Source organism: Microtus oregoni, unplaced genomic scaffold (genome assembly GCF_018167655.1).
Source record: "Microtus oregoni isolate MIOR12 unplaced genomic scaffold, Mior012 000046F_ref0000063, whole genome shotgun sequence".
Classification (NCBI taxonomy): domain Eukaryota; kingdom Metazoa; phylum Chordata; class Mammalia; order Rodentia; family Cricetidae; genus Microtus; species Microtus oregoni.
The window spans coordinates 1155001-1179540 of NW_024543220.1; the positions used below are offsets into that span (position 1 = coordinate 1155001).

Genomic DNA, 24540 nt, shown 5'->3' on the forward strand with positions numbered 1-24540 from the left:
CAGAAAAGAAAGGGAGAGGGCGCCGAGCCAGCCCTCCTTAGGGAGGGATTTGGAGGCAGCACTGCAGGGCATGCTTGCCAATGGCTTTCCCCTTCTCTTTTGAGAGTGAAATGCATATAAATATATATTTAAATGATGCTATATAGTTAATAGGCACATATTTTTAAATGATGCTGAAGATTAAACCCAAAACCTCACACACACCAAGCAAGTGCTCTGCTCACCTATGGCTCCCTCCCATGGCCAAAGTTTTTACAACAACTTTCTTAGGGGCAAATTGCAGGCCAGGTGTATCACATAGGACTTGGAGTGGGGTCAAGGGGCTGACCCTCTCAAATATTTCTTAGCTAGATAATCGTCTTGACCTTGTAGAAAAACAGGAGATGGAAAAAGACAAACTCTAGCTTCTTACCAGCCATTTTGAACTGTGAAGAATAACAGTTTGCAGTTTACCTGCTGCCAGTTATGGTGTTCTGTTAATGCAGTCCCAAGAGACCCGCAGGGCCAGGGTTGTTTCCGACACCATGTGGGGATTGGTCAGAGATGCAGCTAAATACCCTCCAGTTATAGGACCCCCTCAACACACACACACACACACACACACACACACACACACACACACACACACAGAGCGCAGGAGCAGACAGACACACACACAGAATGCAGGAACACACACAGAGCGCAGGAGCAGACACACACACACACACAGAATGCAGGAACACACACAGAGCGCAGGAGCAGACACACACACACACACACACACGAGAGAGAGAGAGACAGAGAGAGAGAGAGAGAGGGAGAGAGAGAGAGAGAACGAGCGCACAGGAGCAGAGCATCTTCTTGCTCAGAATGTCAGAATGTCAAAAATCCAGAGATTAGGGTAGCGAGCTGGCTTGGCAGTTAAGAGCACTGGCCACTCCTCCAGAAGACCCCGGCTCAGTTCCCAGCACCCACATAGTTCACTGTAACTCCAGTCCCAGGGATCTAACGGCTTCTTTTGATTTCCACCAGGCACACATGTGATGCATAGATATACATGCCAGCAAAATGCATGTAAAATAAGAAAACAAACCTCCGCTTCTTTCTCCAGGACACTAGCTGTGCCCTGCCTCCCATCTACCACGTCAACATGTTCCGTGGGAGATGCTAAAATGTTAGCTTCCTGTGCAAAGAGAGGTCTGGACAGGTTTACTATCTCGTTTTTTCTTTTCTTTTTTTTTTAACCTTTAAAATTTTTTTTTAAATAGATGATAGAGTATTTTTTTAATTTTGCCAGATACAAATAGAGTAAATATTGTAACTAATTCTTGCTCGAACCTGTTTTTTTCCCATGATATTTATTGAGCTCTACACTTTTCTCTGCTCCCCTTCCTGCCTCTCCCCTCCCCCCTTCAATTCTCCCTCAAGGTCCCCTCCTAGGCAGGTCTGGAACCCGTGGGAACCTTGGCTGCACTTCAAAGTGAGTAGTGCCACCTAGTGGAAATAGAGTGAACCACGCCAGCCGGGACACTGCCAAGAATTGGATACAGCTCTTGGTGTTGAGAAGCTGGAAATCAATGAAGCTTAACCAAAGGAGGGCAAGTGGGCTGTTTACTCAGCATTGTCTGTAGAAAGGAAGCCAGCCGCCATCCGTGTACAGAGACTTAAACTCGAGTGGAGATGAATACTGGTGGGAACGGGTGTTTAGAGTGTTTAGGGTGTTGTTGGGGGCAGTGGTGAAGGTTCTACCTTCATTTCTATGGCTGTGATAAGATACACCCTGATGCTAAACAATTGGGGGGATGGGTTATTTTGATTTATAAATTGCTTATTTTTATTTTATTATTATTATTTTTTTTTTGAGACAGAAGCTCACTCTGTAGCTTTGGCTGTCCTGCCGCTCACTATGTAGATCAGGCTGGCCCTGAACTCACAGAGATCCATCTGCTTCTGTCTTCTAAGTGCTGGGATTCAAGGCATGCACCACCATGCCTGACTATTTTGGTGTATATTCCAAGTTACCACCCATCACTGAACAAAATTCAAGGCAGAAACTGAAACAGCTAGTCAGTCACATCACATGAACTTGCTCTCATCTGCCTTTCTCCTGTCCTGCATAGCTCAGGATCTTCTACCTACGGAATGGTAGAGAATTGGCTGCTATTTTACTTATTGGGGAGGCGTGAAGTGGAGTGGGGTGGATATGGGCTTTAACAATAGCAAACTGAAAAACAGTATTTATTCATGTGTTTAAGATAGGGTCTCCTGTACCCCTGCTAGCTTTGGACTTTCATTCCTCCTGCTTCTACTCCCTAGTGTTGGGATTCCATGTGTGAACCACTATGTCCACCTGGCAGGACTTGTTTTCTAAATATTTTTATTTATTTAGACAGGGTTTCACTATGTAGCCTGGGCTGGCCTGGAACTCACAATGTAGGACAGGGCTGGCCTTGAACACACAAAGATCTGTCTGTATTTGTCTTCTGGGTGCTGGGATTAAAGTCCTTGATGCGCCACCATGCCAAGTCAGGACTTTGTTTTAAATGAGCTCTTTTGCTGGGCATGGTGGCGCACTCCTATAATCACAGCCCTCAGGAGGCAGAGGCAGAAAGACCAGAAATTCAAGGTCATCCTCAGGAACAAGTCAAAATAGAGGCCAGCCTTGGCTACTTGAGATCCTGTCTTTAAAAAAAATTTGCTTGGGAGGCTGGAGAGATGGCTCAGAGGTTAAGAGCATTGCCTGCTCTTCCAAAGGTCCTGAGTTCAATTCCTAGCAACCACATGGTGGCTCACAACCATCTGTAATAGGGTCTGGTACTCTCTTCTGGCCTGCAGGTATGGACACAGACAGAATATTGTATACATAATAAATAAATAAATAAATATTTTTAAAAAATTTGCTTCGTAGCCAGACAGTAGTGGTACATGCCTTTAATCCCAGCAGAGGCAGGTGGATCTTTGAGTTCAAGGCCAATCTGGTCTACAGAGTGAGTTCCAGGACAGCCAGAGAGCTGGTACACAGAGAAACCCTGTCTTGAGAAACCAATAAATAAATAAATAAAATAATTGCTTAGCATGATGCCTTAGGTCAAGCACTTGGGAGCCTGCCTCAAATTCAAGGACAGTTTAGCTCTAAGTGAAATGCAGATTAGCCTGGGTTATGAATTAAGGCCTTGTCTCAAAATAATAACAGTGATAATACTTCTAAATCATAAAACAGAAAATAAACAGATGACATCTTCCATGATGCATCTCCCATGCCCGTTTTATGACTTGGGAGGAACAGAACTACTTCTGCTTTTATTTAATGATAAAAATGAGGTGTTTGCTAATTAGGTGTGGGGCTAAGCATGCCACATACACACAGCTCGCTTCTTTTTTAAACTATTATTTTATTTTATGTGTATGCGTGTATTGCCTGCATGCGCATCTGTGCATCAGCCTCACTTGCAGAGGTCAGAAGAGAATGTTGGATCCCTTTGGAACGGGAGTTCCAGACTGTAGTGCACAGCCATGTGGGTGCTGGGAATGGAGCTAATGTTCTTTTTTTTTTTAATATTTATTTATTTATTATGTATACAATATTCTGTCTGTGTGTATGCATGCAGGCCAGGAGAGGGCACCAGACCTCATTACAGATGGTTGTGAACCACCACCATGTGGTTGCTGGGAATTGAACTCAGGACCTTTGGAAGAGCAGGCAATGCTCTTAACCTCTGAGCCATCTCTCCAGCCCGGAGCTAATGTTCTTAACTGCTGAGTTATCTCTCAAGAACCCTCTGTCTCTTTTTGAGACAGGGATTTAGCGTGTATCCCTGGCTGGCCTGGAACTTCCTTTGTAGACCAGGCTGACCTTGAACTCTCCCTGCTTCTACCTCCGAGATCTGGGCTCCTCTGGCCACCCTCTTCTTTTTTATTTTAATGGTGTGGGAGGTCGTTCTGTCTAGTGTTGATTTTATTGTTAATGAATAAAACGAATAAACTGCTTTGGCCTACAGCAAGGCAGAACTTAGCTGAGGGTAGACACTAAACTGAATGCTGGGAGAAAGGAGGCGGAGTCTGGAGAAGCCATGTAGCCCTGCCAGAGACAGGCACTGGAACTTTACCCATAAGCCATAGCTTCATGGTGATACACAGACTAATAGAAATGGGTTAAATTAAGATGTAAGAGTTCGGCCGGGCAGTGGTGGCGCACACCTTTAACCCCAGCACTTGGGAGGCAGAGGCAGGCGGATCTCTGTGAGTTTGAGGCCAGCCTGGTCTACAAGAGCTAGTTCTAGGACAGGCTCCAATGCTATAGAGAAACCCTGTCTCAAAACACACACACACACACACGCACACACACACACATACACAAATGTAAGCATTCGCTAATAAGAAGCTAGGGCTAATGGGCCAAGCAGTGATTTAATTAATACAGTTTTGGTGTGGTTATTTTGGGAGTCTGAGTGGCTGGGAAACGAACAAGCAGCCTCCTACAATATTTTAAGATTTGTGTGTGTGTGTGTGTGTGTGTGTGTTGGGGGGTGTACCCTCGGAAGCCAGAAGAGGGTGTTAAATTCCTTGGAGGTGGAGTTACAGGGGCTTGAGAGTTGTTAGAAGTGGATACTGGGAACTGAACTCAGGCCGGCTGAAAGAACAATACACACACTTTTAACTGAGCCATCTCTCCAACCCCCCACCATCACTCCCCTACCCCTACTACTCCATCCTGCCATTCCACACCCTGAAGCCCAGTGCTGTCTGACCTCCCTCTGGTTATTCAAGATTAAACACACACACACACACACACACACACACACACGCACACGCACACGCACACGCACAAGCACACGCACACGTCTTTGTCTTTTCCCACTTTGGAGCTTTCTTTACGACTTCTCTCCCAAGACCCTTATTTCTTCTCCAAAGTAGCCGGGTCCTTGGTACCACCTGGTACCTCCTCATTGCTTTCATGGTCCTTGCTACACTTTTTTTTTTTTTTTTTTTTTTTTTTTTTTTTTTTTTCCGAGACAGGGTTTCTCTGTGGTTTTGGAGCCTGTCCTGGAACTAGCTCTTGTAGACCAGGCTGGCCTCAAACTCACAGAGATCCGCCAGCCTCTGCCTCCCAAGTGCTGGGATTAAAGGCGTGCGCCACCACCGCTCTGCCTTGCTACACTTTTATTTTTATCACAGTTATTTTATATGTTGGGGACACGACTTAAAGGAACCGGTGACCTCTTGACAGCAAACACCGTTAGCTGGCTACCGAGCCATCGCACCGTGTTCCTGGCTATTCACCTACTCTCCCAGTAATAAGCGGGTGACAACAGAACGAATGTGTCTACTACCCAGAGTACAGAATACCTCGTTGAATACATATTATTATGAAACAATAAAATATTGGAATCAATTCAAGAAAGACTGATTGGGTTTAATAAGTATTAATCAAAAGTATAAGTCATTCCCTAAGGTCTAAACACCACCACTAAGTCAGTGCAGGACCCAAGACCCACACCCAGGGGCTGAAAAGCTCGCCTTCCGTTGGACCCACCAGCAATCCATCGGGCGGTTTAACATTTCTAGGGTTTAAACTACGAAGCTCAGAAGAGGAGAGGGCCACACGGAAAAGGGGGTCACAGAGGGTGCTTCTGTGTTTTGCGCTAAGCCATTCAGTGTGTGCCTTGCCCTGGTGCGCGCCGCGGTCCCTTTAAGGAGCGCGTCTTGGGCGGAGAGGGCGGGGCCTGGTACCGGAAGCCGCGGGCGGCGCGGGCCAGGACGCGGAGTGCTCTGCCCGGCTGGGGCTCCCTGCTCGGTGCTGGTCCCGGAGCAGTTGGGTGTGCGCGTACCCTCGCCGCGTCCCGGGGACCTGGACCGTGCACCCGCCTCCCTGCGGCTCTCTGAAGCTCCGCTGCAGGCCACGGGTCCGCACCTCCGACCCTGGCGCTCGGTGTCACCCCGCACTCTGCGGTCTGGCTCCGCACAGACCCGTGCGCGTGCTGACCCCGCGTCACCCGCGGTCCCTGGCTCTGGTCGCTGCCCGCCCCGGGCCTGGCCTAGCTTAGGCGGCAGCCCTTGGTGGGGGGTGGGGGGCGGTCCGATTTACCCCAGCTTCTCCCGAAGCATCTCCAGAAATGGCTTCTTAAGTAGAAGACAAGCAGCCTAGGCCTGGGGGCCTGGGGAGAATGGTGACCCTCTGGCGTTTGTCTGTCAGGGTCTGCTTGTCACACTTAAGATGCTTTGAGTTTAGGAAGGAATTTGGCCTTCCCAGACCCCTGGGATGCTCTCGCAATGCCAGACTATGTTGGTTTCTGCTGGGTACTTTGCCCAAATTTATCTCAGCCCATGGGGATGTTGGAGAGGGGGCGCCTGGCACTTTGTGCCAGCGAAAGACCCACTGGAGTGACCTGGCTGGAAATGGGCGAGTGGAAGTGGCTCAAGCAGGGCCTCTGGGCCGCATCTTACTGTGTCTCCGTCTAGGGCTCCGTGCTGGCATTCTCTTGGCGAAATTCTTCCCCCTGCTCTTCTTGTACCCTCTCACCTACCTGGCTCCTGGCTTCTCCACCCTCTGGCTCCATCTGCTTTTGAAAGCCACAGAGACCTCTGGGCCAACATATATCAAACTGGGCCAATGGGCCAGCACCCGGCACGATCTCTTTTCAGAGGCTTTCTGTGCCCAGTTCTCCAAGCTGCATGTCCAGGTGACCCCTCACCCTTGGGCCCACACGGAATGCCTACTCCAGCAGGCGTTTGGGGAGGATTGGGGCAGCCTCCTGTTTTTCGAGACCCAGGAGCCTGTGGGTTCAGGGTGCGTGGCCCAAGTGTACAAAGCATTCGCTAGCACTACCTTGCTGGAGAAGGACAGAGTCTGGAGACTTGGGCAACTCTCTGTCCCATGGCTGTCCTCAGGATCTGGGGCAGTCTGGATGCTGGGAGGGTCCTTTGTGAAGGAGTGGAAGCCTTCGGAAAGCCTTGCTGATGAAGCATTTGTAGAAAAGCTGCTTCTCCCTAAAGCTGACCTTGTTAGGTCAGAAGGGAGCATGCCTCAGGTTCCTGGCCACCCACCTAAGTCAGATCACCTCGTCCCAGTCGCAGTAAAAGTAAGTGCTCTCACAACCCCAGTGTGGTGCCCCCTATCTTTGATGAGCTATCCTGGTATAGGAGCCACGTCTAAACATGAAATATGAAGTTCATTTATATCACACACACATATACACACACCCATATGTGCAGCTGACAAGTTATCTCTTGCAGTGTTTCTAGTGCACCTTCGTTCTGACTTCAACCATCATCTGAGGTCAGGCTTGGGATTTTTCCCTTGTGTTAGGTCAGTCCTTAAAACGTTTCAGATTCGGCAGCATTTTGAGTTTTGGATTTTGGATTAGAATATAGGCTGCTCAACCTGTATTCTTGCTAGCTCAGTCAATGCTTGTTAAATGCAAGCTGTTTCATTCCTCCCTCCCTCCCTCCCTCCTTCCCTCCCTCATCTCTTTGTGGTAGTGAAGATTGAACCTAGGATGGAGTCAAATTTAGTTCACACATGCTACGCCACTGAGCTTCATTCTACTTTCTGTTTGGAGACAAGGCCTTGCGAAGTTAGTTTCCCAAACCGGTCTTGAACCTATGACTCTTCCCTCCCAAGTATCAGGGATCACTGGTGCTGCTAGGCTCAAGTTGTTTCCTTGGTAGTCCCAGAGCTCACTGTGGAGGACCACAGAGCTCTGCCTGCCTCTGTATGCTGGAATTCAAGGTGTCTTCCTCTACTACAGACCCTGGTTTCATTTCCTTACTTTGTGGGGGTGGTATGAATAGGCTGAGGGAGGGGGAAAATGACTTGGATTTTGCTATTTCCAAAATCTTGAGTGGCGGGACCACCACCCCGGAGCATCATGAGTTACTACCCTTGATTTGAGGAGAGGCTCTGGTTCTTCTATGGTGGGAGTCGGTGCTTACTAGGTCAGATGCCGTCTCCTGATTCTGTCTTGTCTCCCGGTTCTGTCTGGCAGGTGTTACACCCTGGCCTGCTCACTCAGGTGTACATGGATTTACTGCTGATGAAGATCGGTAGCCAAGCCCTGGGGCTTTTACCTGGAGTCAAATGGCTTAGCTTGCCTGAGATTGTGGAGGAATTTGAGAAGCTCATGGTCCAACAGGTGACTCCTTCTCTCAGCTGTAAATAGCACCTACCATAGTTCTTCCGAGCAGGTGAACGGGTAGGTCATTTCCCAGCGTGTTCACAGAGCGTGAGAGCTGTTAGTCAATGTGGGTACTGCTCGTTGATGCAACAAAGAAGGGTCCAGTCCACCAGTTTCATACAGGTAGGCTATTTCTTGTGTATACTCAGGTAACTTGAGGGAAGAGGGAACTCTTTGGAGTGGTTTTAGGATCCATTTTCTCTGCAAGATTGGCCCGGCCAGTAAACTGGAAAACCAGAACTGCGCTGCTATCACCACAGAGGCCAAGGAATAGAGACAAAAATTGAACCTTGACATTTTTTTATTTTACATTTTATTTATTCCTGTGTGGTATATGGAGATGGGGAGGCATATGCATAAGTCAGAGGACTTTTTTTTAAAAAATTTATTTATTTATTATGTATACAGTGTTCTGTCTGCATGTTTGCCTGCATGTCAGAAGGGAACACTAGATCTCATTACAGATGGCTGTGAGCTACCATGTGGTTGCTGGGAATTGAACTCAGGACCTCTGGAAGGAGAGTCAGTGCTTTTAACCTCTGAGCCATCACTCCAGCTCCCAGAGGGCACTTTTGAGGAGCTATTTCTCTCCTTCCTCAGGGTGAGTCTTTGAGACTGACACTCCCATGGCACCAAGTGTTTTTGCCCACTGAGCCATTCATTTCACTGGCCCAGAAATGAATCTTTAAATTGTGTTTTATTTAGAGTGCCTGCGACTTGAGAAGGTAATAGATAACATCTTTTAAAGAAAGACCTGCCTTACGCATTTTCTCCAGTTAACAGGCTTTATAGGGTGGCTGGGAGCGGGAAACAAAGGCAGTCACTCAGCCCATAGTCGGTGTGGAATGGTGCGGACATGGAAGATGTAAGAGATTTTATGGACTGGCCAGGAGGTGGGAAAATCTCCTCCTTCCAGCCTGCCAGCCAGAGAGCACTTGGGAAATGCAGTCTCTCTTTGTGCCTCAGGGTGAAATGAAACTAGGTGGGTTATATTAACTCTGCCACCATCAGAGGCTGAACTCTGAGCAAGAAGACTCATTAGCTTTGTTTTACTTTGTTTTTAGAGCTAATAGAGTAGACCTTCTCCCTGTTGGAGACCCTTAAGGGCATTTGTTTAAGTAGCCAGACTTGGTAAACTTATGTTGAAGGTGCCTGGGTCTTCAAGTGGACATCGGTACTGGCTCCCTATTGGACAGGGTTTCAGAAGCTGTGCACCAAGACTTCTTATATATCTTTGAATATTTTTAAGTTCCAGGCACTCATTTTGATGTTTCGAAAGTATTTGGGTACCTGGTCTGGTAGCCCAGACCTGTGATCCCAGCACCCAGGATCAGAGGCGGCATATGTCTGTAAATTCAAGTCCAGCTTAATCCAAGTGTGTTCCGGGAAGCTAGGTCCTATTTCAAAAGCCAAAAACGGACAATAAAGCAAGTGTTTGGACTGTTGGAGTAAGTAGAGCTGCAGTGAATCTTTCCCAACAGTTCTGAAGACAGCCTGGGGTAGAGAGAGATTCGGCTCATTGGTGTCTTCCCACGGTAGAAGGAGCTAGGGTCTCAGGCCTTGTGTAAGATGCTACAGAGCTGCATCCTCAAGACCTAATCACTCTACAAAGCCCTACTTGGAGACTAGGATTTCAAATAGGAATTTGTGGGAGACTGAGAGGTGTGTGTAGAGGGGTGATAGGCATCTAGACCAGATGAGATTGGCTTTCTATCCTGGAGTATTGCAAGTTTGATGAAAAGGCATGAAAGCAGAGAAAATGGCTTCTAGTCTGACCACTGTCTTCATTTTGACTCCTGGCTTCACCTCCCTTCTGAGCTTCAGCTCCATCAAAAGCCTGATAGGCGTCAGAGCCCCATCTCTGGAAACTCACATCCCCATGTCTTACCCATTTGTTTACCCAGCCTCTCCGGCTAACGTGACTGACAGGTGCCGCACATTGCAGGCCAGGGTGTGTGTCCAAGAGCCTGTGACTGCTCATTTGTGTATTCAGGTCACAGTTACTACACTCTCAGGAGCGAGGGGTCTCAGGCCACATGGGTGCCCAGCACTCTGTAAGACTTGATGGCGTGGTAGAGGAAGGGAGGGGGCACCAGAGGAGGTGGATCTAGAGAGGAGCGGGAGCCAAATGGCGACCCACTTGGGTGTCATCCGCCAGAGCAGAGGTTTCAGCCCGGAGAGATGGTGCAGTGGTTCAGAGCACTTGCTGCTCTTGCAGAGGATCCACCCGCTCTGTGTAACTCCAGTTCCAGGAGACCTGGCCGCCTCTGTGGGCAACAGGCGTGCACACAAAAGACTTATACATATAAAACAAATCTTTCTTTCTTTGTTTGTTTTTGAGATAGGGTTTCTCTTTGTTGCCCTGGCTGTCCTGGAACTTGCTCTGTAGAACAGTCGGGCCTCGAACTCACAGAGATCCACCTGCCTCTTGGCTTCCAAGTGCTGGGATTAAAGGTGTGCGCCACCACTGCCCAGTAAATTTTTTTAAAAAAAATTTTAAAAGACTGGATGTCACCATTCACATAGCATGGATATAGTCAGACAGATTCGGAGAAAGGTTGGGAAGTTTATTAAAATATAAATGGGGCTGGGCAACTGGGTAGTGGTGGCATATGCCTTTAATCCCAGCACTCGGGAGGCAGAGGCACGTGGATCTCTGTGAGTTCGAGGCCAGCCTGGTCTACAAGAGTTAGTTCCAGGACAGACTCCAAAGCCACAGAGAAACCCTGTCTCGAAAAATCAAAAAACAATCAAAAATAAATGGGCTGGGCATTCAGCTGTGGCAGTTGCTCCAGTATGTTGAGGGCAAGGCCGTCCCTGTGTGGAAGTAACTGCAGCACATTGGTCATAATGGAAGGAGAGGGCAAGTGGGCTAGGCTAGTCGGGCACTGGGGCACTAAAAAGCTGTGGAGTCAGATGGACATCCAGCAGCTGCTGCGAAGGGGGCCCAGATCTCATCCTGGGATCTGGTCTGCCATGGAGGAGTTCATGGGGATAGTCGGTGTTTTTCTGCTTTTGTGGAAGCTGTAGGCTAGCTAGTGTGTCTTCTCTGAGGTTCCTGGTGCACGCAGGGAAGCTGGTGAGCAAAGAAGGAAGGGGACCGTGCTGTCCTGGTCCTCCCAGCACCTCAGAGGTGTTCCCTGTGTCCATGCTAACTCTTCTTTCCTCCGACTCTGCAGATAGACCTGCGTTATGAAGCTCGGAATCTAGAACACTTTCAGCACAACTTTGAGAATATGACATCTGTGAAATTCCCCACCCCGCTGCACCCCCTCATCACGAGGGATATACTGGTGGAAACATATGAAGTAAGAACTTGGTTCTGCTGTCACTCACAGCTGGCTGTCCCCACAGAGACTTCATGATGGAGAGAGGATGTGCTTCTCATATGGAAAACTGGGAGAGGGTTGAGAGTGGTAGAGGCCTTGCCCAGCAAGTGCAAGGTCCTGGGGTCTGCAAAAAATGAGCCTACTGTGTGCCTAAACTCTGGGAGGAGCCGGAGGAAGAGGCGGAATGGAGTGAGCTGGTCCCGAGAGCTGCAGGTAGCCTCAGGCTTCTAGAATTGAAAACTTATTCAGCTGTCCTATTAGGTGGTAACCTCATGGCACTGTCCCAGGGAAATGTGTTTGACAGAGGAAGTGTTTAGCAAGCATTTGCCTTAGCTGCCCCCTAGACCTGTCTCGTTAGGAAACGGTGGTGGCATCCAGGGGCTTGTTTCCTAGCTGCATAGCTCTGAGCTCGCTCTTAGGCTCGCTGGGCTTTCTAAATAAAATATGCTCCGTTTCAGTGGATTGCCTTGACAAAGGGAACCAAGTGTTGATTTGCTGGTTGTCCATTCTTCTGGCTCTCCTGTCCTTTCCTGCTGGAGCTCCAGCCCGTCTCTGTTGGATGATTTCTTTCTTGTTTTAGTTTGCTTTGAGACAGTCTTACACATTCCAGGTTGGTCTTAAACTTTCTGACCTTACACCGCTGTCCTTCCTGCCTCTGCCTCCCACCTCGCCGGACACGTGGCTCGCTCTCAGCACCTGCTCCTGTCTTTTCCCAGGGCTCCAAGCATCTCTTTCCTGTTAGTAGCTGAGTCAGTGGCTGCAAACCCGTGGGCATTTCTTTTGAGAAGTAAATGAAGGAAATAGATTAAAACCACTGTGTTAGTGATAGGTTTATAGGGGTTCTCGGATCAGCTTCGGGGTCCTCTTGCTGTCTGAGGAAGAGTGACATGACCAGCGGGTTAAAGCTGTCTCCCTGCTGTCTTTCAGGAGAGTGTTCCGGTGTCCAGCTACCAGCAGGCAGGAATTCCTGACGACCTGAAGAGGAGGATTGCACAGCTGGGGATCAACATGCTTTTGAAGATGGTGAGCTGGAGGCCCCGGATGTTGAGGTTCAGTACATGGGCAGATGAGGGCTCTGCCAGGCATCGGCTGGAAGGGCCAGCCAAGTAGAGAGCTGCAGGTTGAGAACATCAGCTGAGTGAAGTCCCCCAAACGCTCCTGTAACCTGAAGCTTGTGTTGAGCCCTTGATCTGTGGCGTGCATTCATGTGCTATGGAAAGAGTGGTAGGCGCACAGTGTAGATCAACAGCAGGTGTGATACTGCAGGTGTGTTAGATACTGCTTCATTCATTCATTCATTCATTCATTCAGTATTTGTGGAGTACCTGCTGTATGCCAAGTGCTGAGTTAAGTGTTGGACTTACTAAAACAGGCCTGACTACAGGGTAAACCAGTGGGGAAGAAGCACATGCCATTAGGGGCCTGTGCTCAAGGATGAGCTTGAAGGGACCTTTTGTGGACCCTGGGCTTCACTCAGGAAGTGATTCTATTCCATCTGGGATGGGGAGGCTGTGTCACGAACATGAAGACAAATGGTGGGACTTGTCTGGAGACAGCAGCCTGTGCCCAGGGTGTGTGTGCTGGGAGACGTGAAGGCACATCGTGCAGAATAGCTCAGAGTCAGGACTTCAGTCCATGGGCATGGAGCTCATCTGAGTTCTCGTCCCCCCAAAATATTTTAGCTTTCATTATTACAACATTTGCTCAAGTATGCCCCCCAACATGCACACATATAGTTAAGTTGAGACAGGTTCTTTCTGTATAGCCTAGCGTGAGTTGAAACATTAGAGAGCCCAGGGTGACCTCAAACTCACATTAAGCCTCTGCCTCCACTATTTAAGGTTTATGGGCCACCATGCCTGGCCAGTATACAGGTCTTAAGTGTATTTTAAAATTTTCATGTTTCTAAAAGTTTGCCTGGTGCCCAGGAAGCCAGGAGAGGGCATTAAATAACCTGGAGCTGGAGTTACAGATGGTTGTGAGCTGCCGTGTGGGTGCTGGGTCTCCAATCCAGGTTCCCAGTTACAGACGGCTGTGAGCTGCCGTGTGGGTGCTGGGCCTCCAACCCAGGTTCCCTGGGAGAGCAGCTGGTGCTCTTAATCACTGAGCCACCTTTTTTAGCGTGTGTATGCGTGAACTCGGACATGCCCCTGCGTGTGCATGGGAGTCAAAGGACAACTTACAGGAGCCAGTCCTCTGTCCATCACGTAGATCCTCTGTCCATCACGTAGATCCTGTCCATCACGTAGATCCTGTCCATCACGTAGATCCTCTGTCCATCACGTAGATCCTCTGTCCATCACGTAGATCCTGTCCATCACGTAGATCCTGTCCATCACGTAGATCCTGTCCATCACGTAGATCCTGTCCATCACGTAGATCCTGTCCATCACGTAGATCCTCTGTCCATCACGTAGATCCTCTGTCCATCACGTAGATCCTGTCCATCACGTAGATCCTGTCCATCACGTAGATCCTGTCCATCACGTAGATCCTGTCCATCACGTAGATCCTGTCCATCACGTAGATCCTCTGTCCATCACGTAGATCCTGTCCATCATGTAGATCCTCTGTCCATCACGTAGATCCTGCCCATCACGTAGATCCTGTGGGTCAAACTCAAGTGGTCAGGCTTGGTGGCAAGCACCTTTACCTACTGAGCTATCTTACTGGCCTCATAATGAATTTTAAAAACCCATTCCTTAGTCCTGATGCAGGCAGTGGAAGGATGTGAGGCAGAGAGATCAGCTAGCCATGGCATAGCTTATCAGCGTGGAGTTGGGCTCGAGGACCGAGGTGAGGCAGGGAGCTGGGTACTGTTGTGGAGGAGCCAGAGGCAAATGGGGATTTCGTTTTCTTTTTTGAGACAGGGTCTCATGTCGGGGGCCAGCCTCAACCAAAATACCTTTCTCCAGAAAAGGAGGCGTGGACATTTAGAAATATAGTAGAGAATATGAAGATGCAAATGAAAATAATAAAACACAGAAACATGTAGGATAGTATCAAGAGAGAATTTCTTAGTGAGTACTAAAAATTCACCCCTGTTTAATTTCCAACTGGTTAACATACCCCTGACCCCAAAAGGTAGGAGTAAAACAAAAGGCTGCATTCACATACAAATTGTAAGTCACAGGCTACATTCATCGCTCACGCCCTAGATTCACTCTCTAGACCAAACACTCTGTAGGAAAACCACTCCCTGGGTGGAATCCCAAGTTATTTCCATGAAGGGAACTGGAACTTAGTTGGATCCTTAGACTTATGTTTGAGGTTGGAACCAACTACTTCCCTATTCCAGGAGCACAAGGTCTGGCAATTAGCCACATCTGTTGCCGTTAACCCTGGCGAACAGAACTCTGATTTACGACTAGGTGGGACCTTTGTCTGGAGGTAGAAGCACAATAACCTTGAATGAACAGGTCCCAAACTCTCTGACTTTGGCCTCTTTGGGCCTCTGCAGGCTTGAACTTGCTGTGTAGCTGAGGATGGCTTTGGAACTCCTGATCCTCGTTTCTCTACCACCCACATGCTATGGCTCAAGTGTACTCGCACACTGGGCTGATTTTGATTCTATAATATATTTGGGTCTCTCATCTGGGAAGCCCTGAGTGAACTTTTCTATCTCATGCCTGTCCATCCAGATGAGGAGGAGGAGTGGCAGAGGGCCTCATCTAGAGGGGTTCTGTCTTCTACCAGGCAGCAGGGGATCTCAGTGGTGCCTCTAACCACCAGGAAGTGCCTGCTCAGTCTGGGGACTTACTTAACTGTTAGAGCTAGGACTGGGATGTGTCTGGAACCAGGAGTGTGAACAAAGGCTATGGATGCTCTCAAACACTTGAGCCATATAGGATAGTACTTGGAATCCCTGGGGATCGAGGGAGGGGAAGTAAGTGTGGGGGCATCCAGAGGTTTTTGCCTGGTGGTCAGGAGCTGAGGTTGTCTCCTGATGAGTGGGGTGAATGCAGGGGAGACAGGAGGTTTGAAACTGTTGCTTTGGTTCTGAGAAAGAACTCGGAGTGTAGAAGGACTGTCCGGTGGTGTCAAAGCCACACTGATACTTCAGGGATTGGAGGCACATTTTGAGCTATCTGTGATCTGGAGCAGAATTGATCTCGTATTATCTGAATCTAGATGATCCAGATATTAGTTCTATCACCTACTACCTGGGGATGAGGAGGGACAGTTGAGGCAGGACCTTGATTGAATCTCTGCCCTTGATCTTCTAGCACTTGAGAACTGGAGGCAGGAGGATTTCTTAGTTCAGGACCAGGCTGGGCTACATGAGACCCTGTGTCATAAAATTAAAACCCAAACCAAACAGAACCAAACCTTTGACTTGGCTTATCCCTGTGCAAATTCTTGTTTAAGAGCCCCTAGCTGCAAGGGCTTGTGGAATGCCCGCCCCTGTGACTTGTCACTGGCAGCCTACCGTCCCCTAAAACCTTTTCTGCAGGTACCCAGTGGTTCTAGGCCGGGAGGGTGGATGCAGACCTGATTGGTGCAGTCTCTTCCAGATATTTGTGGATAACTTTGTACATGGAGACCTTCACCCTGGGAACATCCTGGTCCAGGGTGCTGATGGATTGTCCCCAAGCCTGGACACTCAACAGCAGCAGGTGAATGTCCATGACACACTGGTGACTACCGTAGCACCTGCCCTGTGCCCCCTGCGCCTGGTGTTGTTGGATGCTGGCATTGTGTCAGAGTTGCAGGCTTCAGACCTGAGGAATTTCCGGGCAGTTTTCCTGGCTGTAGCACTGGGGCAGGTGAGACTCACTGGGGTTGGCCCTCTAGAAAGCCCATGGTTGCCAGGGCGCTGTGCTTGGACACGAGTGAGTGTGTGTGTGGGCACCGACAATGTGCTGGTTCTCAGGCTTGGCAGCCTTAGTTGGGAAGTCATTCTTCTTTCCTGCATTGTGGGACTCCAGTTTCTCTTACTCTCTCAGCTAAATTGTTGGCATGGTGGGGACAGGACTCTAGCTTTAAGAATTTTTTTATTTATTATTTTGTGTGTGATGTGTGTGTAAGTGCAGGTGAGACATGGCGTGCGCAGGATGGGCAGATGAGACGTGGTATGCGTGGGATGGGCAGAGGACACTTTGAGGACAAGAGCACCGTGTGCCTGCTCTGCTCTCCAAGCCGCTTTTCTTGTTTGCCTCCAGGGCCACAGAGTAGCTGAGCTCATCCTGCATCATGCCCGGGCCAATGAGTGCAAGGATGTGGAGAGGTTCAAGGCTGAGGTGGCTACACTGGTGACCCAGGCCAGGAAGAACACCCTCACACTGGAGAAGGTAGGTGGGCACCGTGCGCTTGGGCAGAGCCGAGCTCACAAGAGGGTCCACTTCACAGGGAGCCTGCAAAGAGTAGTTTTTTGGGGGGTGGAGTTGAGATGGGTATTTTTTTTCTGTGTAGCCCTGACTGTCCTGGAACTTGCTCTGCAGACCAGGCTAGCCTGGAACTCAGAGATCCGCCTGCTTCTGCCTCCCAAGTACTGAGATTAAAGATGTGTACTCCCCTTCAGACGGTAGAGTTTTTGACAAAAAAATATGTCTTGTTCTCACATCTTCTAAGAAGCTCAGGGGACTGACTGAAATCACAGGCTCCTTGCTGGCAGAATCCCTGATTTATTCAGGGATTAGCTGTTGTGGAGACACCTAAACATGCAGGGGAGGCAGTGTCCCAGAGATGTACTATAGGCCTGTGCCCCTTGTTTGGCCTGACCCAGAGTGCATGGTGCACTCACGCTTTGTTAACTCGCTGTCTTTATCAAGTTGGTGGCCTACATTAGCAGGACAGCCCTCGCAGAGTGGCCACCAGTGGTGCTGACCTGGTTTATGTAGATGGTTACTAATCACATACACACATGTGCATGCATGCATGCGCACGCGTGTATGCACACTCACACACATGCATGCCTCTGTCTCTGCTACTGAGCTACACCCTCATCTGTTTACTTGGGAACATTTTGAGTGTGATGAGGGATGGGGAGAAGGGTGGAGTGAACATGGCTCTGAGGCTTCTTTTGCAGGCATTTGTGACCAGTATGGTAGTGGAGCCTGATTGGTGTTATAAGGAGACTGCTTATTGCTTCCTGGCTGCTCAGCCCCAAAATAACAACACAGAAAACTATGTTATTTAAATCACTGCTTGGCCCATTAGCTCTAGCTTCTTATTGGCTAACTCTTACATATGAATTTAACCCATTTCTATTCATCTGTGTATCACCATGTGGCTGTGGCTTACTGGCTAAAGTTTCAGCATGTCTGTCTCTGGCTGGGCTCTATGGCTTCTCTCTGACTCCACCTCCTTTTTCCCAGCATTCAGTTTAGTTTTCCCTGCCTAGCTAAGTTCTTTCTTGCTATAGGTTCAAAGCAGTTTCTTTATTAATCAATGGTATTTAGACCATACAGAGGGGAATCCCACATCACCTCCCCCTTTCTGTTTAAATGAAAAGGAAGGTTTTTAACTTTAACATAGTAAAATTACATATAACAAAACAGGTGTTAAACAAGAATTATAGTTAGAATATTTATATCTACTTTATAACTAAGTAAAACTATAACTATCAATTCTTCAACTCCATCAAAGACTGCAGAAGGATATAATATTACCTAAGTAAACAGGAAATACATTGTAAGCAACTTTCAAAACTCTAGAATTGATAGAGACATCTTGCTGCCTGGACATTTACCCAAGGTTTTCCTGTACTGTTGGGGCATCCATCTTCAGCCTACAGGCCCATAGTATCTGGCACACTTTTCCATGAAGTAGGAAATTTCAAAGACAGTCCTGCATATATTGGTAGTTTGTCAGTCACTTTCTTCTGTGTCCTGCAGAATGTCTGGCAGACTCTTTCATGAAGCAGGAACCCCGAAGGACCATCTCACCTTTAGGCAAGTTCAGCAGTCATTTTTCTGTGGGTCCTGCATGCCCAGTTCATTAAGCAGTCTAGGCAAGATCAGTTTCTTGCCCAAATGGCTAACAAACACCATAAGAAGCCTCTTCAGTGCCTATCATCCTCTTGAAGTAATTGGTGCTGCCAGGAGCAGATGTGTCTCGTTGTCATGAAAAGTTCTAAGTTATTAAAACATTTAGATTCTGTAGTCTTTGGAAGATTTGAAGAATGCCTGTCCAACTGAAATATATCTCTATCCATCTAGAAAATCTAGCTGACATGACTACAAGCTTGACTATTAACCTGTATTTCTTAATTATACATTATATTTTTAAATGAGCTGCACAAACATAATACTTTAATCAAGAGCAGAAATATACATATAACAAAATTGACCTTAAATTTGTATCAATAAACCAAGATCCATATAAATGAAAATCTCTATAGCAAATCCCCCTTTAAATTTAAACAAACATTTATAAACAATATTTGGGAGTATGGGTGTAGTTCTCTCCAAACTGATTCCTGCTTTTTGTTGGACGAAGTAATTTTTTTAAAAATATTTATTTATTTATTATGTATACAATATTCTGTCTGCATGTATGTCTGCAGGCCAGAAGAGGGCATCAGACCTCATTACAGATGGTTGTGAGCCACCATGTGGTTGCTGGGAATTGAACTCAGGACCTTTGGAAGAGCAGGCAATGCTCTTAACCACTGAGCCATCTCTCCAGCCCTGGACGAAGCAATTTTTGAGGGGTGTTCAAGGCCACCTTTCAGGGCATCTTGGTCCATCAAATCACATTAGTCTGGAATTAATTCACAGGTTCTCATCCTTTGTGGAAACAAAAGAACCTCTTTTCCAAAGTAACATATCCTTAGATCCATATTTTGAAATCAAGATATCTTTAAAGTATATATGTTGTCTTAGTTTAGCAATCCCCTGAATCAAATGTCTCTTTGCATTCAAAAAATACAAAGAAAAATACAATAATATACATAATCCAGACTCTCTGTGTACATTCCATCTTTACATGGCTTATTTTACTTTTTCTACAAGTTTAATATTTATTTTATTATCTTTACTTTTTCAGTCTATTTCTGTCTATAGTCTTTTATATTATATTTGCTGTCTCTTTACTCTTTTTCTTCTCTCTTCGAAGCCTTTGTACATTTATCCAACACTGTGACCAATTTAGAGGTCTTTTTTTAAAATCTGAATCTGTCTTTTTTGTGTATCTGTAATTATTTTCTGTCCAGGAGCTCTTAAAATACTAAACGCTTCTTAAAAACTTAAGCTGCGGCATTACTAGGGTTTATATGGCCCTGCTTGCTTGCTCCACACAGTCCAACATGGCGGAAGTCTGTTCACCGCTTCTGCAAGCTGTGCACATTGCCCCAGTTCCAAGTACGCAGCGAGTCTATGTTGAGCCATTAAGCAGTTGTAGCACTCTGTTCACAAAACCCCTTTAAATGCACCATAGCCAGACCTCGTCAGAGTTTGCACGGCCCAGGAATTCACGGTTTCAAAACAGTGCGCCTTTTTTCTGCTGCGCTGAATCAGGAAAACCTCTTAAAGGAGGCATGACTCTGCTTGCTTCTAGCAAACAGAGCCCACCCAAGAAAATGCTGCTACCAAACCATGCTTAACTCTGTTCTTTTGTGTCTAGGATTCCTTTTTAAGCTTTCTCAGGTTTTATGTGGATTTAGTTGGCCACGTGGGCACCAGTTTGTTGTAAGAGCCCACTTGTTGGTTCCTAACTGCTCAGCCCCGAAATAACCACACAGAAAACTATATTATTTAAATCTCTGCTTGACCCATTAGCTCTAGCTTATTTGCTAACTCTTACATATTAATTTAACCCATTTCTATTAATCTGTGCATCACCATGAGGTCGTGGCCTACCAGCAAAGTTTCAGCATGTCTTTCTCTGGCAGCAGTTCCTTGGGTAGCCCCTTTCTCTCAGTGTGTGTACATGTATGAGTGTAGCAGTGGGGAGTGGGGAAGTGGGGAGAACAGGGAAAGGGAGGGGAAGAAGTGCTTCCGGGATTCTACTGGGCTCTTTTGTTTTCCAGCTTCATGTTTCCAGCCTCCTCTCCAGTGTCTTTAAGCTACTGATGACCCACAAGGTGAGGTGTCATTAGAGAGCATCTTGGGAAGAGGTGGGGAGGGAACAGGGCAGTGGAGTGGGTGCACCTGATTTCCCTCAGCTTTTTTGTATATTGATTGTGGATTTTTAATGTTCTGAAGCAGGCCCAGTGGCCTCATGGTCCCTTGAGAACAAAGTCCCTGGATTTGTCAATCTATGTAGTGAGTCTAAGTGCTGTAATCCTTAGATATAGGAAAATGTATTTAAAGACATGGAAAGGGGCCGGGCGTTGGTGGCGCAGGCCTTTAATCCCAGCACTTGGGAGGCAGAGACAGTCAGATCCCTGTGAGTTCAAGGCAGACTAGTCTACACTAGTTCCAGAGAAACTAGTTATACAGAGAAAAAAAACCTGTCTCAGCCCCCACCCCCATGAAAAAAACATGGAAAGGGAGAAAGGGTCCAGCCAGATATCCCCTCCTTGCCCTCCTTGGCTCGTGTTAATGGTACTCAGGTGAGGGATGCACCCTTGTTCTTGGTGCCACTTGAAGCCCCAGTGTACCCTCCTGACTGCTAGGAGGAAGGTGGGGAGATGGTAGAATCCCATGGGCAGCACAGGGGAGGGGCAGGGGTCAGTCGCATGGTTGTCCAGGATGCTCAGCTGGCTCTGAGGTCTGGGAGGAACTCCTGTTCTCTGTTCCAGGTCAAGCTCGAGAGCAACTTTGCCTCCATTGTGTTCGCCATCATGGTACTGGAGGGGCTTGGCCGCTCGTTGGATCCCAAGCTGGACATCCTGGAGGCAGCAAAGCCCTTCCTCATGCAGGGAGGAGGCTTCCTGTGACTGTGGCAGTGGGCACACAGTGAAGGCAGGTCCTGAGGGTCTGTCCTTTGGCAGCTGACATCTGAAACTGGGACGTGTGGCAGAAACACTACTAATTACCCTGTGACCTAGCCTCGGGGTCTGCTTAAAAAACTTTGGGTTATTTAGGGTATAAAGGGAGGGAAGCTGAAACTGGTGCCAGAGTCATCATTTCAGGAAAAATGTCCTGCAGAAGAACAAAAAATACATTTACTCGTTTTGTTTTTTCGTTTTCCTCCCCTTTTTAAAAGTGTGTGTGTGTGTGTGTGTGTGTGTGTGTGTGCGCGCGTGCATGCGTGCAGATGCCTCCTGAGGCCGGAAGAGGGCATTGAATGAATCCTTTGGAGTTTTAGGAGGTTGTGAGCTGCACAGCATGGGTGATGGGAACTGAACTTGGGTCCTCTGGAAGAGAAGCATAGTGCTCCTAACTACTGAGCTGTCTCTCCAGCCCCTTCTTTCTTCCGTTTTAAAATTGCACTTGTGTAAGAGGAAGGGCTGTGGGGAGTGGGTGTGGGGGAGACAGCTCATGTGCCATAGGTGTGTGTGTGTGTGTGTATGTGTGTAGATCAGAACCATAAGGCTTTCTAGGGACTGACCTCAGGTCTTCAAGCCTGGCATCAAGCGCCTTTACTTCAGCCATCGTGCTGGCCTGCTTTTCTTTTTTCTTTGGTCAAGTGGTTCTTGCTGGTGGTTCCCACCCTTTGACATAGGTTAGAAAATGCCATCAAATCCTGTAGAGCACATTAATTTTTTTTTTCTTTTTGAAAGTGATGTATACAGATGGGTGGTGGTGGTGCATGTCTTTAGTTCCAGCACTGTGTAGGCAGAGGCAGGCAGATCTCTGAGTTTGAGGCCAGCCTGGTCTATAGAGTGAGTCCAGGACAACCAGGACTATACAGAGAAACCCTGTCTCAAACCTTCCCCCCACCCCCCGGTCAAGAAAGAAAGAGAGAGAGAGAGAGAGAGAGAGAAAAGAAAGGAAGGAAGGAAGAAAGGAAGGAAGGAAGGAAGGAAAAAGAAAATGATGTGTATGTTTGGGAAAAAGTGGAAAGTGCACACATAGACACTTCTGAAAAGTTTCTGTACCCTGATGAGGCTCTCTGCTGACACAGTAATCTAAATCAGACCAAATCAAAACAATTACAAAAAGCCCAGGTTTAATGGGTAAAATGCTCCTGAATGATTTTCCAGGCAGAGACAGAAAAGAGAGACCGGAAAACTACAAGTCTAGAGGGTAGTTTAAATACCCTGTGGGAGTGGTCTTGAGCAACTCCGTGGAGGGAGTCATCATTTGGCAGGCTTTCTGAGATGCAGTAGGGTTTGGAGAGAGATGGGGGAGGGGACTTGGGGTAGAGCTTCCACCAGAACATCCCAGACTCTTTGGGTATATGGATGCCAGGGGCTGGGGTGAAGCTTCCACCAGAACAACATACATCTCCCACACAACTCATTTTTAAATTTTATATGGGCACTGTCAATGGTGCGAAACTTTTGAAGGCACAATTTGCAATTTGGGCAAATTTTACTGGGGTTCAAATTATCTTCCTGACAGTTTTTAACGTTTGCCAATTTCTTCCAGAACTTATTTTTCCAAGTTAAAATAGTGAGCTGGGCTGTGGTGGTGCACACCTTTAATCCGAGTACTATGGAGGCAGGTGCAAGTGGATCTCTGGGAGTTCGAGTTCAGCTTGATCTACAGAGTGAATTCCAGGGCAGCCAAGACTACACAGAGAAGCTCTGTCTTGAGTAAAACAAAACAAAAAACCCCCCACAAAACAAACAAATAAACAAACAAAAAACCAAACCCAAACCAACCAAAAACACCCCCCCCCCCCCAAATCCCACAAAACAAACCAAAAAATAGTGAGGCTGGTGTTATAGCTCCGTGGTTGAGGCTTGCCTGCCATGTGTGTGGTTCTAGGTTCAGTCCTCAGCACCACCACCCCCCTAAGTGACCCCCATAGAGCCAACAGTTTCCTCTCCTTTTTGGTGGGGAGGGAATGTAACAAACCTTTAGGAAGTAAGGTAAACAGGAAGTTACATCATCTCTGTTTTTTTCCATATACACCCCCTTTTGGTGATTCATTAAGAAAGATGAATGAATGAACTTCAGCTTACCTGCAATACTTAGAAACCAGGAAAGGAGAAGGTAAAAAGGGAATAAGAATTTTCCTGAGAAGCAGCTATGAGCCTGTTAACAACTTAAATGCAGTGCAGATGAAGGGCCTTGGTGCTCAGAGGAGGAAGATTGCTTGTCTAATTCACAAGGTTAGTTGGCATAGCTGGAGTTTGGACTCCGGATGTTCAGCCTCCCATCTAAGCTCTTTTAGAATTTGTTATTGCTGTGTGTGTGTGTGTGTGTGATGTGTATGTATGCGTGAGGAGGTCAGAGGATGGTGTCAGGAGTTGAATCTCTCCACCCTGGGTTCTGAGTAGGACCCAGCCCAGGTCATCAGTCCTGCATGGTCAGCTCATACACTGAACATCTCAATGGTCCTCTATGGCCTTTTAGAAATGTAAGTTGAGTTTGCCCTGTGACCTTTCCTAGAGCTGGACAGCTATGGAGTTTGGGAAGTGACAACGTCTGCCCTTTCCATTCATGGACTGTCTCTTAGTGGTTTGTGTATGTTGTTAGAAGGAGTGGTGTAAAGAGGCCGCTTGTTCCCTGCTGCTCAGCCCCGAAATAACCACACAGAAACTGTATTAATTAAATCACTGGCCTATTAGCTCTAGCCTCTTAGTGGCTAGCTCTTACATCTTAATTTAATCCATTTCTATTAATCTGTGTATCACTATGTGGCTGTGGCTTACCAGCAAGGTTCTGTCCAGCATCTCTCTCTGGCTGGGCTACATGACTTCTCTCTGACTCTACCTTTCTCCCAGCATTCAGTTTAGTTTTCCCTACCTAGCTCTGTTCTGCCCTGCTCTAGGCCCAAAGCAGTTTCTTTATTCATTAACCAATAAAAGCAACACATGTACAGAAGAACTTCCTGCGTCAGAGTGGTGGACAGTAGCCCAGAGAAAATCATGCCATTGAATATAAACTAGAAAGTCAACTTTCATCCATAGAGAGAATTCTACAGGTTCAGGGTTCAACCCAAGGCTTATCTTTAGCAGACACAATTTGCCACTCAACAGCTAGTATTTAGGAGCCAAGAGTTGGTTTAGGACATGAAGGGGCTATTGTCTTCAAGACTCCATCTTTGGTGAGCTTATC

General features: G+C 47.4%; 1 protein-coding gene and 1 long non-coding RNA gene across 4 annotated transcripts in view; both read left to right on the forward strand.

The window, feature by feature from the left end:
• The window catches only part of LOC121435374, an 8153-nt gene extending 6723 nt beyond the window's left edge, over window positions 1-1430 (forward strand). Inside the window, exon 3 of the long non-coding RNA XR_005972574.1 lies at window positions 1408-1430. This is a non-coding gene — a long non-coding RNA (uncharacterized LOC121435374). The remainder of the gene's footprint in view (window positions 1-1407) is intronic.
• Window positions 1431-5722: 4292 nt separating this feature from the next.
• LOC121435175 (uncharacterized aarF domain-containing protein kinase 2-like) lies at window positions 5723-22132 on the forward strand. 3 transcript variants are annotated; one of them, XM_041634270.1, is made up of 8 exons: window positions 5723-7058; window positions 7965-8111; window positions 11333-11461; window positions 12410-12505; window positions 15997-16098; window positions 16645-16773; window positions 20454-20507; window positions 21168-22132. In XM_041634270.1, exons 1-8 carry the CDS (start codon window positions 6144-6146, stop codon window positions 21303-21305), a joined length of 1710 nt encoding a protein of 569 aa, XP_041490204.1. In that variant the 5' UTR covers window positions 5723-6143; the 3' UTR covers window positions 21306-22132. The 3 variants fall into 3 exon arrangements, with proteins under 3 accessions (XP_041490204.1, XP_041490202.1, XP_041490203.1); XM_041634268.1 differs by having other exon boundaries at window positions 15997-16248; window positions 21168-22129; XM_041634269.1 differs by lacking the exon at window positions 20454-20507 and having other exon boundaries at window positions 15997-16248; window positions 21168-22130.
• Window positions 22133-24540: the final 2408 nt, after the last annotated feature.

Bases quoted from the DNA above. Each gene is read 5' to 3' on its own strand.
- LOC121435175 (XM_041634268.1), top strand. From the start codon at position 6,144: ATGGTGACCCTCTGGCGTTTGTCTGTCAGGGTCTGCTTGTCACACTTA. The intron at 7,059-7,964 runs GTAAGTGCTCTC...TCTGTCTGGCAG, and splicing joins TCGTCCCAGTCGCAGTAAAA to GTGTTACACCCTGGCCTGCT. The intron at 8,112-11,332 runs GTGACTCCTTCT...CCGACTCTGCAG, and splicing joins AGAAGCTCATGGTCCAACAG to ATAGACCTGCGTTATGAAGC.